The 15,971-nt window shown below is 37.7% G+C and overlaps 4 protein-coding genes across 5 annotated transcripts; all 4 read right to left on the bottom strand.

The window, feature by feature from the left end:
- Window positions 1-13: 13 nt before the first annotated feature.
- Window positions 14-2,474, bottom strand: LOC143207230 (uncharacterized). Its single transcript, XM_076420445.1, has 4 exons — window positions 1,685-2,474; window positions 950-969; window positions 138-293; window positions 14-70 (listed from the first exon to the last, which is right to left on the bottom strand). The coding sequence occupies exons 1-4, from the start codon at window positions 2,472-2,474 to the stop codon at window positions 14-16; spliced, it is 1,023 nt and encodes a 340-aa protein (XP_076276560.1).
- Window positions 2,475-3,581: 1,107 nt separating this feature from the next.
- LOC143207229 (odorant receptor 4-like) lies at window positions 3,582-6,572 on the bottom strand. Its single transcript, XM_076420444.1, has 4 exons — window positions 5,764-6,572; window positions 4,196-4,406; window positions 3,707-3,862; window positions 3,582-3,638 (listed from the first exon to the last, which is right to left on the bottom strand). Exons 1-4 carry the CDS (start codon window positions 6,570-6,572, stop codon window positions 3,582-3,584), a joined length of 1,233 nt encoding a protein of 410 aa, XP_076276559.1.
- A 1,593-nt stretch (window positions 6,573-8,165) lies between these two features.
- LOC143221990 (odorant receptor 2a-like) lies at window positions 8,166-11,078 on the bottom strand. Its single transcript, XM_076447763.1, has 6 exons — window positions 10,186-11,078; window positions 9,609-9,708; window positions 9,439-9,549; window positions 8,647-8,802; window positions 8,530-8,579; window positions 8,166-8,452 (listed from the first exon to the last, which is right to left on the bottom strand). Coding segments are annotated over exons 1-6 (1,230 nt in total). The 5' UTR covers window positions 10,998-11,078; the 3' UTR covers window positions 8,166-8,451.
- Window positions 11,079-11,602: 524 nt separating this feature from the next.
- On the bottom strand, window positions 11,603-15,120 carry LOC143207322 (odorant receptor 4-like). Of its 2 annotated transcripts, XM_076420654.1 has the most exons (5): window positions 14,201-15,120; window positions 13,355-13,454; window positions 13,177-13,287; window positions 12,602-12,757; window positions 11,603-12,533 (listed from the first exon to the last, which is right to left on the bottom strand). In XM_076420654.1, exons 1-5 carry the CDS (start codon window positions 15,118-15,120, stop codon window positions 12,477-12,479), a joined length of 1,344 nt encoding a protein of 447 aa, XP_076276769.1. In that variant the 3' UTR covers window positions 11,603-12,476. The 2 variants fall into 2 exon arrangements, 1 of the variants encoding a protein (XP_076276769.1); XR_013008652.1 differs by lacking the exons at window positions 13,177-13,287; window positions 13,355-13,454; window positions 14,201-15,120 and having other exon boundaries at window positions 11,603-12,402; window positions 12,481-12,533; window positions 12,602-12,688.
- Window positions 15,121-15,971: the final 851 nt, after the last annotated feature.

The following is a 15,971-nucleotide window of genomic DNA, read 5'->3' as shown; positions in this document are numbered from 1 at the left end:
CATGGATGCCACACTAAGTATTAGTGACTGTTCGTAGTAAGTTCAAATAGACAACCGTGGTCTTCATGATCTGGAAAATATGAAATCATACTATACCTTTCTAATCACGATGTACACTGCTTAAGTAGGTCACTTACAACGCTGAATGTGTTCAAAGACAATTTGATCACTTTACCAGCCACGAGGCTGGGTGGAAACAGTGATGTAACATTAAGTAGTACAAAGCCGGACGCTTTGGATGGCGGTAAGTTATACCAACTGACGTCGTAGCTTGCAAATCCGACCTGAGAGCACTATAAGTATGGCGGTTTAAATGTTTAGCATGTCTAATTTATCACAGGCTTAAACTTCATCTGAAGAAACCAAAAATTTTTAACTTTTTTGTATACAATCCTGTAGATTTCGACGAGAAAATGACGAGAATCCAAGTTGTAACCTTAGGAATACACTGTTTCAAAAATTATGTGTGTCTACTCGGGTGAAGTTTAGCCTATCAGTCTATACAAAAATACTTTAACATTGATAATCTTTTACTTCACACTATAATCATGAATATGTTATATTAAGAAATACTATTTCATATAGAGAAAACAAAGCTTTGAAGTACATAGTCACCAATTACGAGGTGTACACGAAGAGTTTGAGGAATTAAATTTTTTCTTTTATACCAGTTATTGTACCAGTTATACCAGTTATTGCATTATAAAACTCGACAAAAGCGAATAGTGATTTTACTTCATACGACTTGTCTTTATTTATAGCAAATTGGATTTTGTAAAATATATATTATACAAAACTGATACAATAGAACGTTACGAGATGATATGGAAATTAAAAAACTAAATGGAAGTATTTTGCAAGGTCATAATGTCATAATTCAAATATATAATTGTTATCTATTATTTTCATAAATATTTTTTTTACAGCTCGTAAAGTAAGCAATGGTTACCTCTTCGGTGAGAAGTTCGCCTATGTAGCAAAAGATCATCGCGTTAAACGAAAAGGAAGTGCAGTAAATAAGGTATGTTGTTATTGCAACTAGATTCATGTCATTCCATTCCTACATCCAGATAAAGATACATAAGTCATCGATCATAATGAGTTTTTAGCCAAATATTGCATTATTCTTACCATTAGGCAGCAGTACTCGGCCAAACACATACTGAACGTACAACCAAAGATCTCCGTTAAAAGAAGTTCGTTTAAACTCTCTCTGAAGTCGCTTGCGAGTCTAAAATATTTATAGGAAAGGACATTCTCATGTCTGCGTATTTCTATCTTTGAAAATAAATAAAATGAAACGAAGTCTCTTATCTCGAACTGAAACTGAAAGCTTAAATTGAGTTTTGTCGCAGTAAAAGTCAAATAATAAGTTCCATGCTTTATCACTAAATAAATTTCGAAACCACGTTTTCCTGCCATTTCCTGCCAATGATAATGAATCTGATTAACAGTTTAAAAATTACAATGGCGAAAACACTGAAATACTAAAGTTTCTGGTTTCTGAAGAATGTTAATATTCAACTCTTTCAATCTCTATTCAATCCCAGCATTTAAAAAAAAATTATACATAGTTGATTAGAATAAATATGTTTAACATTCATCAGACACTTGAATGAGAAATAATTTATCTAGTCAAAGGCTATTAATTTAGAATAGAGGACACTTGACTTTAAGGTCGAACCATGATCATGTATAATGATCGCCAAAGGATCAGCTCCATCGTTTTTCTCCGTGTTCTCTTGATACAGTTCCTTCAGTCGTAACAGTTGTATCTGTATTTGTCCGCAGACATGCGTCACGAAAATCACTGTCAAGCTAAACGAGGCCGCCGTGACGTTGTACCTAAAGAAACCCGAAAGGAGATGTGCAGAATAGATCAGTTCGAAGGTGGGGCTGGACTTGACGTCGAAGAATCGATCGTAGCCAGGATGGGCTAGCTTTCTCATCGTGTAATTCCCTTTGAGTCGATGCTTGTTCATGTACGGTATGATGGTATAATACGAAATGCCAGCGGTGTAGATAAAAATGAAACACAAGATGGTAAGATTCTTGCTGATCGATATTTGTCTCAGCATGATGTCGCGATGCTGGGGATTCTGCACTCTCTTCCAGTCGTCCTTTATGTGCTCGATGCAACGTCCGATAGCTGTTCCATTGAACACCATACAGAAAAATTTAATTACTGTGAAAGCGCAATTACTAGGCGGGCCGAACAACTTGATTTTCATAATCGGGTTCTGCTCGACGAAGAAGATGTGCAAGCAGATAGGAATCACGAAGAACGCTTGAATGCACAGAAGCGTTATTCGTACAAGAAACGAAACGACATGCTCCACGGTGTTGGACTGTTTCTCAAACAGTGACCATACTCCGATCAGTTTCAGTATACACCGAGACAAGCCGAAAACATGATTTATATCATTCTCATAGTTCGGGTTCTTCGTGGCTTCCACTCTGTGTAGAGCAATCATGTTGACCCCTCAGGTGCACAATACTCACTGATCGGTGCGTCTGAAGACACTAAAACAATATTGTAACAACGCAAGCGCGAGTTACTCCTTATTTTTTAGGGGTGTTTAGAAAATCTAGCTAGAGAACGGATGAACCAATAATTGTTCATAATTGTACGGGAATACCGTGCTGAATGGAATCGATCGAATCAAGGGGGAGCTCCGGCCATAGAATCTACTTGCGAAAAGCGGTGCACTATCGTTCAATGGTAATTGTCGTGTTCTGGTGATTGCTCTGTAATCGTGGACACTGTTGCGTTCGCTTTTGAAACAGGTAGACGTAAGTCTTGTTTTGCTATTTGATACTTTTATCGTAGAACATTTTACAGAATTTACACTCGGAGGTATGATCAATTCGAAATATTCCTCTTTGGCAGTAATAACGAAAATGATGTGTCAGTTTTTTTCTTACTGGATTTGAAAGACCCTACGTCATTCTAAATGGCATTAGTGTTGGAATCGTGTGTATTCGGTTAGGTGTAGTGCCAAGGAAGAATGTGACTGACTTGTAATAAGACAATGAGTTCACGTTTTCATGTGAAAAACGAAACAATAGAGAGAAATTTGAACAATAGCAATTTATATTAATTTATCTCTCAAAAAACTTAACTTAGAAAATTAAATTTCTTTAGTGATTGCAACAACACTCCCCCCAAGTCCTTATATTTTTTTCTATTCTTTTCATCATGCTTCTGGGCGTCTCTATGTATAGTTATTTATTTGAGTAAAACAAAGGTGGGGCCTTTTATAAACTGAGGCATATTTTGACCTAGTTTGACCTTACACGAGTCTGGAGATCTATAATTGATAACTCTTTATTCAAGTAAACTGTTTTAGCTGTTAACAATATTTATAAACTACTATTCTTATAGAATACTGAAGTTTGGAAGTGATTTTTGACAATGATCTACAAACCTATTTGGTGGGAACGCTTCCGTCACGGGATACACTTTCGTCTAAACACGTTCTATGAATTTGGTGAGTAAGAGATCTGCAAAGATTTCGACGAAATTATTGAATAGTAATAATTTGACAAAAACGTTGGGAATAATTAGAATACTATCACAGTTACCAAACCATAACGGTCCGAAGCAGATTCAGGTAAATAACCGATGTTCTCACCACCTGAAAGAAATTGAATTTCAGAAAATCTACGGTATTCTGAAGACATTAGACGTTATGAAATCACTTACAGCGCCAAACGTGTTTATCGATAGGTCTATTATATTCCCAGCTGTGAGTTTTGGCGGTTCAAGAGATATTGCGCTTACAAGAATGAGGTTGTAGGCCCTCCTCGGTGGTAAATTGTACCATTGAATATCGTAGGAAGCTGGCCCCATTCGGCTACACTGACGCGATGTTTCCATCACAGAAAGAATTATGAAAACAAGAAAGAATATCATATTTTTGTTGTACTTACAGTGACATTCTATTTTTCGGAGGATTGTATCGCTGCTCGGCCGACACTTGATATGTAAATTGCCTACACATTAGAAATACTACGGAAGGCAATCCCGAGCCGTTGTCTTATATCGGAATAAAACTGTATTACTGGAATATCGCAGTGAGTCATAAATGTCATAGTCTTAGAACACGCAGGAGTCCGAGGGATAAAATAGCCAACTACTGAAAGACTAAGTAGTCTAGACTAAGTAATCTAAATAGATCTTATTGATAAATACCTGTTCAGACAGAAGTTCACCTACGTAACAAAATATCATTATATTGAAAGTAAACGAAACCAACAGCGTGAAGTACGTGACCAACGCAATCGCATCGCTTCTTCGCCATTCTATCATACAATAGAATTCGAGCACACACATAAGCACAGCCGATTCCGCGATCTCTGTCAAGTTGAGTTCGCGCAGGGCTGCCTCGACATCTTTAGAGAATCTACAATATCCGTTGAAAACGCTATTCAAAATTCTGTAAACTTTCGCTTAGTGAAAAGACACTCGGTTAAATTTGTTTTCGTTTAGTTCAAAAACAGAAAAGTGCAAGGTAAATCATTTCAGTGTACCAATTAAATTTACTTACATGCTATTTGTTGTATATAAAAATGTTTTAAATAAAAGATTTATTTGGAATCGAATAGAATGTACGATATAATAATGGGTTTTTGTGATATTCCTTTTTTTAAGGAGATGATTCTGAAAATGTCACTACGATGTATAATATTTATATGTTATCAGTGTAATGCAAGTTCAAATGTTTTCGATGTTTATCATTAAATGTTCTAATAATAATTCGATTTTTCATATCTTCAGGATTGCAGATGGCTTCTGATAAACTGTTCGATGCATCGATTAGGGAAAAAATCTTTACAGTACTTGTCATGTTTGTCGCGTATAATGTGCACAAGCGTCTTACTGATTTTACATTGCCAGCAGTGTTTTTTTAATGATATATCTGATAGTAACGATAATAGTGTTTGATATAAAAAGATCGAGTACTTACATCTTATCAGTAGTCTCTCAATAAAATACGGACCAATTACTTTATTACCGATTAACCCTACTATGTATTAGGCAGATATATCTCTGTTTACGTTTCATACACTGTGCTCAATATCAAACGACTTCTACTTGAAACATTTCCTTTATACATACAACGAATAATTTTCAAGGAAATTTAAGTGGTACCTGTAAATCTATTAGGTGAGTACAGTAAATTTTCTATAGATGCGAAGGCCTCGGAGGGATTTCTTCGCATCTATCGCATTTGGTACTATTTTTTGAGCTTCACAGGCCGAGCCGAACGTAAAGAAGGATCCAAAGGCCGTGCTGCACGTATAAGAATAGAGAAGGATCCAAAGGCCGAGCCGAACGTAGAGAAGGACAACGCATGTAAAGAGAGACCACGGCAACTGTCCGCGTCTCTTTCTTTCTGATGCGCTGTCCTTCCTTGCGTTCGAAACTCTCATCATCGATTAAACCATTAAATACAGTTGGAATTATATCGTGTTTGGTATCATTTTGCATTAGAAAAATGCCAGGAATATGTTGCCGAAAGTTCCGTAAAAAATAATTAAAAATAAAGAAGATTAAATATTGGTGTTACATTGTGATGACGCACGGGCGTTTGAACTGTGCCGACGACTGCGACTCTCCGCGTCGCGTTAGTAGTGGTTCACACCGATATACCGGGCCGAGATCAGATTACTAAGTTGGGGGGGATATTTTTTTTGCATCTATCGTAGAAAAATTTTCGCATCTATAGAAAATTTACTGTACTATCAACACAACATTACCTCAACACCTCGGCATGCTCTTGAATGATGATTCCCAAACGGTCATAGAAAATCTTTTTTTCCTCACTACCCTCAATCAATTCATCCAATCTGGATATCTGTATCTCAATTCGACCGCAAATGTGGGTGACAAAAATGGCGGCCAGACTGTACATAACCGACTTGATGGTATATTGAATGAGACCGGACAAACAGTGAACGAAGAATATTATTTCATAGTTTGGGCTGGCTTGAGAGTTGATGAACTCAAAACAAGGATAAACGAACGGCCTCTCGGTGCTGTTCAGGGTACTTTCGTCCTTCGTAATGAGCTGCTTCACAGTATGATAGGACAAGCCCCCGGAATAGAGAAATACAACGCATACAACGATCAGCTTTCTGCTGATGGACGAGTATTTCAGCATGATAGATCTATGTCCTGGATGTGTCACCATTTCCCAATCCCTCTCCAACTGTTGAACACAGCGACCCAAGGATTTTCCTTTTAGAATCAGGTACGTGTATTTGACGGTGCAAAATGAACACAAGCCGACCGGCCCGATGAGCTTTATTATAGTGTCCGTGCTGTTTTTCGTGAAGATGACGCTATAAAGCGATGGAAGGATGGTGAAGCTCAGAATGCCGATGCAAGTCGCCAATGTTGCAGTGCAGAGAGCTCTATCCGATTTAGATATGCGATGGTAAACCAGGGTCCACAGTCCCAGTATCTTCAACAGCCATCGACACATCTCCAACGTGTAATTCACGTCACGCGCATAATTGCTGTTCTCTGGCACGTTCTTCGCTATGATGTTTAACCGACCTTGCATGGTGACTATCCGCTGTCAACTGCACCCGATAGGATTGCAAATTGTCGAGCGATATAGTCAGGACGCAAGCGCAAGTTTTGTCTAAGAAAAGTTCACGGGTTTTTCTACCTGCGATTGAATAAAAGAAAACGATCGATTTTCTTCAGCGCATCCTATTGTCCTATCAACAGACGTTTACGGGTTTTCGTAATTGCGATTCAACATAAGGAAACGATCGATTTTCTTCAGTCCATGCTATTGTCCTCTCGCAAAGCGATTCACAAAGGGTGGCTAATCGAAAAAATAGTGAATGCGCGTCTGTGTGAGTTCGAAGGGGTGCAGTTTGACAGAGGCAGTCGTAGTCGCGAGAGCATACGATGTGCATGCACAGAAGATTCGTATTATAGTTGCAGTTTACAGTGCATTGTGATGAGTACACTGCGGATCTTCATGGATGTATGAAGAAATTAACTGGATGAAAAATAAAACAGTAAAAGATTAGAAAAATCTAAGGATACTATTATGATGTTTTCAATATAAAAATCTATTAAGGGATGAAGTGAATTTTTATATAACTCCTGCTGCTCACAATCGTTGGAAAATATTTTTATTTTGCAAAAAGCTCCGCAGTCTAGTGATGAGTGTGCTACTTTGAATTGGTAAATAAAAATACATTCATGTTATTACATAGATGAATCTTTAAAACTTTAAAGTGCGTGTAGTAGAGCACAAAATTGTAATTATTTGTAGTATTAATTTGGAAAATGCATAAGCTTTTCTTAAATACGTGCACTGTAAATGTACAGAGATTTTCCGAGTGAGAATTCAGAGTCTGATTTGAGCTATGAATTTCAGAGAGGACAAATGAAACGTGGAAAAACGAAGGAAAACTTACATTCAGATTTTCACGTGATTCGGGGTTAACGGCAGACAGTTGACTTCAAACTTTAAACCGTTGATCACCATAACTCCATGACGATTAGTGCGATCCTCGCATATGGTGATTGTCTATTCGATGATGTTTTGACGGATTTCTGCTCACGTATGTGGTATTTTAAATTGATTAGGTATTCGTTGAGGAAGGCTAATCTTTTTGACGAGCGGTCGTATAAAATTTCGTTGATAGATCTCAAAATTGCGAAGATTACAGGCGGTCCGATTTAATTCAGAACGCTCAATTATCTCGAAAAATGTGGACGGCGTAAAAAAATGTTCGAGATAAAAGTTGTATCAGATAAAGGAGCATATATCATTCTATCAAAGGTCACATTATAATTGAAACCTGCATTTTCAATTGTGTATTTTTATAACGGAAATGATTCCAATAAATTATTTTTGAAGTATTTTTATAGATCGAGTAACTCTAATACCAGTAGCATGCCTCTCTCTCTCTTTGGAGAATTATATTTTATATTTATATGGATATTATTTTGATGCGCATGAAATATGTTATCAAGGTCATCGTTCTGATCAACATCTTTTTATACATGTTACTGCCTCACGCGATGACCTTGACAAATCTGTGAGGAGTCCTCTTTTCTAGATATTTGACAATATTATATATCTATATGAAATATCAATTTAAAGGATTGCATTTGAAAATTTTATACGGCTTCAGAGAGTGAAATAAGCAGGATTATGACACGTGCCCCACGACATCGTACAACTTAGATCTGAAACACTTCTGGAGAGAAAAGGATGTAATAACGTATGGATTTGAATGTAACTCTCGTTAACATTTTATTGGAGCAAATTAATCCTGATGTTAACAATATTTTAATGCTATGATTCTTACTGAGTACTATCTGGAAGTGTTTCATGGCATTCATAGGTTGAAACGCTTCTATCAGGCTTGATACTTTCGCCTAAATATGTTCTATGAATGCTGAGGTACAGGAGATCTATACGAAGATTAATATATAATGTAAAATAATTGTTACGTCACAGTACTAATAAGCACAATTAGAAATCTAGTTACCAGGCAAATGTTCGAAGCAGATTCAAGTAAATCACCGACGTCTTCACAACCTGAAAAATATTGAGTCTTAAAAAATGTCTGTACTCTTAAAATATTATTGACTATCAAACTGCTTACAGTGCCAAACGTGGGTATCGATAGGTCCATTATTTTCCCAGCGGTAAATTTAGGCGGATAGAGAGCTATGGCGTTCACAAGAATAAGATTGTGAGCTTCTCTTGGTGGTATATTGTACCACTGAACGTCGTAGGAAGCTGGGCCCATTCGGCTGCACTGGTGTATGTCGTTTACACGAATAGATGAATTGCGGAAGTCAAAAGAATTATAATTTAGCCTTCATTTATAGTGGGATGTCATAAAATGAGGGCACTATTTCGAAATTTAACTCGGTAGATGGAAATAATGAGTAAATGGAGACTATTTCTATAAGTTTTATGGTTATTATCTATTGTAGAACTTAACCCTTTAGTGGACGTCGATGCGTATGAAATATTATACATACATAACTGTTTCATAACGTGTAGAGAGCTTTACTAAAAAAAAAATAGACCAATGCAGTGCGCAATAAGACCGCACGACCGAAGTGAAAACTTTTATGGCGATTGCACACCTATCTGTTCCTCGCTTGTCCGGCTAAACTGAGCTCCCCGAGTTTATCCGAATAGCGTTTCACCTCGGAACGTGGCGGATCAAACTCATTCACTACCCAGCGATTATACATATACGCGGTCCGCCTAGAGAAGTTTTCACTTCAAGAATACAGGGTGGAGTGGAAATCGCAGTAACCAGAGAGATAGTGATTCCAGATAGTGGGGGAACGGGCCAAGTATGGCTCGCGGGCCGCGAGTTGGACAACCCTGACATACGTCCATTAAAGTGTTATACTGGATAGAAATTCTTGATAAATACCTGTTCAGAAAGAATTTCACCTACGTAACAAAATATGAATATAATGAACGTGAAGGAAACCAACAACATAAAGTATGTGAGTATTGAGATCATATCGCTGTTCTCCCATTCCTAAAATCAGAATGACAATAATAATCGGCTTTAGAAAATACCGGTCGACATTCGTTTACCGTTAGGCAATAGTACTCGAGCAGACACATAGACAACGTCGATTCCACGATCTCTGCCAAGCATATTTCACGTAGAGCTTCGTCAACCTCTTTAGAAAATCTAGAACATCGAAAGATGTATCACAATGTAATCCATATTATTCATATTGTAGGAAAGTTCCAGCCGATATGGTACACCATAAAATTTCGACACAGGAGTAACGAACTGTAAAGATAATTGTGTATGTCAGTATAGTATAATAACTAGACTGCGGATTGTATGTATTTATGACACAACTGAGTAGGTGTAATTTAAAAAATAGCTGAAACATTAAACGAATTCAAAGCTACGAATATTATTATTTCCAATCGATTAAACATATGTATTAAGAAAAAAATTAAATCCTTATTTCAGCCCAGTTTGTTGCAATTCCGATAGAAAGTTTTTATTTTGCATAGAGATCTGCAGTTTAATAATAACTAGCATCTAGTGGAGTGTTCGTCATTGAAAGGAAAATTGTTGTCTAGATCTTCCGATTTAAATAGTCTATCCTATATGTGTACATTATTGTACATAATATGAAATAATAATAACTACCTGACTACTTCGGCGTGGTCGCGAATAATGACGCTTATTCGGTCGTGAAAAGTACATTTCTTTTCATTCTCGTCGATCAATTCATCCAACCGAGTTATCTGTATCTGGATTTGGCCGCAGATGTGCATGGCGAAAACGGCCGCGAAACTGTATCCGGCGGACGTGATGGTATATTGAACAAGAGCGGAGATACAATGAACGAAGAATACGATCTCGTAAGTAGGACTGGACTGGATGTCGAGGAAGTTGAAGCAAGGATAAGCGATCGGGCGCATGGTGACGTTCGTGTTGGATCTGCCTTTTGACAAAAATTGCACAACCGTGTGGTAGGACATACCGCCAGAATAAAGAAAAACGACGCACACGGTAATCAGGAATCTGCTGATCGACACTTGCTTCAGCATGATGGCTCTATGATACGGATCTTCCACCGTTTTCCAGTCTTTCTCCAGATGCTTTATGCATCGTCCTAAAATATTTCCCTTCGCGCCGAGGATGAAGTATTTTATGGTTGAGAACGTGCAGAACTCGACTGGGCCGAGCAGCTTCACTATATTCTTTATGTCCTCTTCCACGAAGAACATATTATAAGCCGACGGTATGATAACGAACAGAAGACAAGAGAAACATGTTATCTGCAACGGGACGGAAAACACTCTCTCCAATTTGCTCGCGCGTTGATAAACAAAGGACCACACGCCGAGTGGCTTCAATAGCCAGCGAGACATCTCTAAAGCGTAATTTAAATCGTTCTCGTGATTCTCGTTGCAGTTCTTGGTCCGGCTGCATGATCGATCACGCATGCTGACCATCCAAGTGCCCGTTGCCGACTGGTTGAAATCTGCCGCGCAACATTAGCGGAACGCAAGCGCATGTTTCATGCATCCGGCGATTGCTTATGGACGCGTGTAACCGCACTCGTCTGGAGGGAAACAATCGACTTTTTTTCTGTGAATCGCATGGACATCCTACAAACCTAATCGCGAAGGGGAAGACAACAGTCGTTGGGAATACTGAATAGAGCCGTTTTTTCGTTCGGAGCCCTCGTGTATACTGTTCCGAATCGATAGCCGATTGAAAACAGAACTTTCTAGGCCTAGATCTTAAGCGTCCCGTAGAACACGCTCAGTTTAGATTGCACACTTTTCCTATTCTAATCAATCGTTGATGTTTTACAGGTCATGAATGAAAATGTAAAATAAGTGGGAAATAAATGGCGACCATCGTTACATAGTGATACAATATGGTGCAGTGGGCGAGTAGAACAATATCAACCATATGGTGGTTATTCTTCAAGCAATGTAAGTACAAAAATTTTATATTTTAGAAATATATATTGTTTTAGAAATATATATATACCCTTCATTATAGTTACGTGGTAAATATAACTCAAACATGTGAAAATTATACTCGGTATTAGAAAAAAATATTAATCATTTACAAGCGCGGGGTAATTAATATAGCATTCGTAGTTTGTATTAACACTAATCCTACCACTGCCGATGCTAGTCAGATCACCGGTTTTATATTTTTCATATTACGATTATTGAAATTATGATGTTGCTTACATGGAAACTGATTCGATAAATTTCTTTATCCAAGAACATATTGTAAAGTTTTGTCTTTTCTGTAGGTTAATACATTTTAATCGCTTTCAGTGCTCGGTGGGTTTAGTGTTTATAGACGGTACAATGCATTTTACAAAATGATGTGCGCACTTACAGGTACTATTGTGGATCAGGGAGTTCCAACTTGTCGCTCGCGAGTCATACGCAGCACCTTCCCCATTTGGGTTCTTCCCCCACTTTTAGACTTCATCGGTATATGTGTAGTAGAATACATTGATACCGTCGAACTTTGTCCTTATTCCCACCCGTGCCGCCACTGCCGTCCCACTCACTAACTGACTAACTCTACGGCTGTACGTAGTAGTGGGAAACTGGGAAGATGTTCTAATGGTGGAGACCTTGCGGTTGTCGCAGGGGAATAAGTTGGAACTCCCTGTTGTAGATAATAGAGAATATAGAAGACAATTAACAAGAATATTGATGATATTTCATTCAAACGAACTGACTTTGTATTTAACAACATTTTTGTACTACAGTTCTTACTGAATACTGTAACTTGGAAGTGTGTCATTATCTAGATGATTCAAAACAAGTATCAAGACAGATACCTTCGCCTGAATATGTTCTATGAATGCGCAGCTCAAAAGATCTATAAAAGATTAGGATATAATGAAGAATAATGCTTATACTTTATAATAGTAATGAGAACAAGTCGAGGGCTAGTTACCAAGTCGCAAATGTCCGAAGCAAATTCAAGTAAATCACTGAAGTTTTCACAACCTGAAAAAGATTTGATCATGAGGCATGTGCTTCTAGATTATAATTTTTATTTGTTACGAAATACCTACAGTGCCGAACATGCTCAAAGATAGATCGATTATTTTTCCAGCCGTGAGTTTTGGTGGATATAGAGCTATAGCGTTCAGAAGGATAAGATTGTATGCTTTTCTTGGTGGTAAATTGTACCATTGAATCCCGTAGACAGCTGGACCCATTCGGCTACACTGATATGACGATTTAATGAAGGCACGGTTTGTAAAAAAAAAGTAAGAAAATTATAATTTATTACAAGTTTCCAATAGCATTTTGCAGAATGTAGGCATTACTTCGAAATATAATTTGAGAGATAGAGAAAATGGGATTAATGAGATTAGTATAATATTTAATTAAAAAGAATGAACATTTTTGTGTGCGAACAAATACAATTTTTGAGATAATTCCTTAGGAATAATTCTGTTGAATCAATCGAAATAATTATAGAAACAGTGAAGATTTCGTCATAAACCTTATGGGACTGATGTCACGTAAGATACAAAATCGGAAATCGGACATTCGAAGAAGAATTTTACTTTCTGGTACTGTGTGTGTGTGTGTGCGTACATTCGCCAAAAGACAATAGCAAATAAAATTGATTGATAAGTACCTGTTCGGATAGAATTTCTCCTATATAACAAAATATGAATATATTGAAAGTGAAGGAGACCAACAACATCACGTACGTGAGTATTGCAATCGTATCGCTGTTCGCCCACTCCTAAAAGACAGGATGACACCAGTAAAAGCTAACAACGTGAAAATCGTTCCGACACAAAATCCTTTACCATCAGGCAATAGTACTCGAGCAGGCACATTATCACTGTCGATTCTATGATCTCAGTCAAGCATACCTCACGCAGAGCTTCTTCAACGTCTTTGGAAAACCTAGAACGTCCATAGCATTGTATGCCTGTTAACTCCAGTATTATTTCCATAAGTTGTTTCCTTTTTATACCCATTTCTTTAAGATAAATTTTGTTATATATAAAATTATCTTCCATTAAAAAATCAATGTTTATATTCTATCTAAATAGCTTAAACTAGAAGGATGTGACAACCATTCCTCCTCAGCCTCTTTTGCAAAATATTGTTTGTGGCAACAAATATATCTCCATGAGGTTTTATCTAATATACAATTTTTTAATTCTATATTAAGCTAGAATGAAAGGACATAATCCTTATCGAAGACTAATTTGAAGAAGTGAATTTTTAAAAAAGTTGCAGCTAGTTGAACTTAAACATATAATTATTAGACTACGGATCTTTATGCAAAATACAAATTTTCTCCATCAATTACAAGACGCAGGAGCCAAGTATAATTTTCATTCTTTAATAGTTTTAAGAAATTGAAATCAGTACACACTTCTCGGTTTCTTTTAAGCTCTACACTGTTTTAAATTTTAGCCACCCATTTTCGCCATAAATGCATAAAATCCGCTGTCTAATAATTTTTTATGGGTCTAAATTCTTAACTTCTTGTGTTAGCATATTAAGGAAAAATGATAAGTAGAACATCGGATCGTCAAGGACTAGATAATAGTCTTAAAAATGTTACTGCAAAATTTGAATGAAAATTGAAGTATGAATGATGCCCCCATCTGACTAGTTATACAAATAATACATAAAATTACCTTAGTACCTCAGCATGGTCTCGAACGATGCTCCCAATGCAATCAGGAAAGTTATTTTTCTCGTCGCTGTCGTCGTCGATCAACTCGTTTAACCGTGTGATCTGTATCTGAATTTGTCCACAGATATGTGTCACGAAAATCGCTGCTAGGCTGTACCCGGCCGACGTGATGGTGTATTGAACAAGAGCAGAGACACAGTGAAGAAAGAATACGATCTCGTAGGTGGGACTGGACTGGGTGTTGAGAAACTCGAAGCAAGGATAAGTGATCGGCCTAACGGTGACATTCGCGTTGGTTTTGTCTTTTGACAAGAACTGCATCACAGTGTGATAGGACATACCTCCTGTGTAAAGGAAAAGCACGCATACTGTGATCAAGAATCTACTAATCGACGCTTGTTTCAGCATGATGGCTCGATGATAAGGGTCTCTCACAATTTTCCAATCCTTCTCTACATGTTTTATGCACCGACTGAACATATTTCTCTTGATACCGAGGATGCAGTATTTGATTGTAGAGAACGTGCAAAACCCGACTGGGCCGAACAGCTTCACTATATTCTGTACGTCCTCTTCCATGAAGAACATGTTGTAGGCCGACGGCAGGATCACGAAGAGCAGACAAGAGAAACAAGTTAACTGTAAGAACAGCGATACAACTCTCTCCGCTCTGCTGACATGGTGATAAATTAAGGTCCATACACCGAGCGGCTTCAACAGCCATCGACACATTTCCAACGTGTAATTCAAGTCGCTGCCATAGTGGACGTTGTAGTTTTTCACTTGGCCGCATGATCGATCACGCATGGTCACCAGCATGGTGCACATTGTCGACTGCACGCGGTACTGCTCAAACCTGTCGCACTGTAGTCTCAGAACGCAAGCGCGAATTCGATGCCATTCGGTGAGTCCTGTGAGCATTCGTGACTGTAATCGACAACAGGGAAACTATCGACTTTTTTTTCTTAGCGACTGTTTCTCCTTGTTGCGAATTGAACCATGAAAAGGGGAGACACTAGAACTGTATAGCTGCGTTTTTTCAGTTGCGAACCTTGTGTCTGTCATATGCAATCGAAAACGAAGAGGAGCTGAATGAATATAAGTGGGTTGGTAGGTTTATCAAACACAGTTCCGTATATCGTGCCTGGAAAATGTCATTGTTTTTCAGTTCTATGTTTGCCTAATTGTATTTTCATTTGTCAGCATGATGGGGATTGCGTGGAATTTTCCAATAGTATCTTTCATCGTTTTTGTAATTTTAAACAGTTTGTTTGTGTACCATAGCAAACATTTTTTATTATTTCACATATTATGACTGTATTAAATGCATTGCTAAGCTTCATACTATGTCATACATTTTTCGGGGCCAACACCATCGAATCAAATATTTGTATTGCAATTAATTTAACTCATTGTCAACCACTAATAATCTATGGTTGACAAATAAAAAGTCTGAACGGTGGTTCGAAAGTATTTAAACAATAGGGGATTTAGTTTCACATAGTTTTCTGCTTAATGTCACTATTTTGCATCTGCAATAAATGTTCACTTTAGACAGTAAAAAATATCAAATATATAAAATAGAGTACTTTAATTCAGGCCCGGGCAACTTATCCCCTGCTGATGCTTCACGACTCCCACTACAAGTGTACCGGTTCCCCCATTATTAACTATTTCATATTGCCCCTGCCGTGGTTTGTCTGATGTGGCGCGCTGCGAGGACCCGGTCTCCTACGTACAATCCTAATCTCCCAACGTCCAAAGGAGTTTGG

The sequence above is a fragment of the Lasioglossum baleicum genome, chromosome 3, assembly GCF_051020765.1.
Source record: "Lasioglossum baleicum chromosome 3, iyLasBale1, whole genome shotgun sequence".
Classification (NCBI taxonomy): Eukaryota; Metazoa; Arthropoda; class Insecta; order Hymenoptera; family Halictidae; genus Lasioglossum; species Lasioglossum baleicum.
Note: the sequence above shows the minus strand (reverse complement) of the source record. Positions and strands in the feature narration are given on the sequence as shown.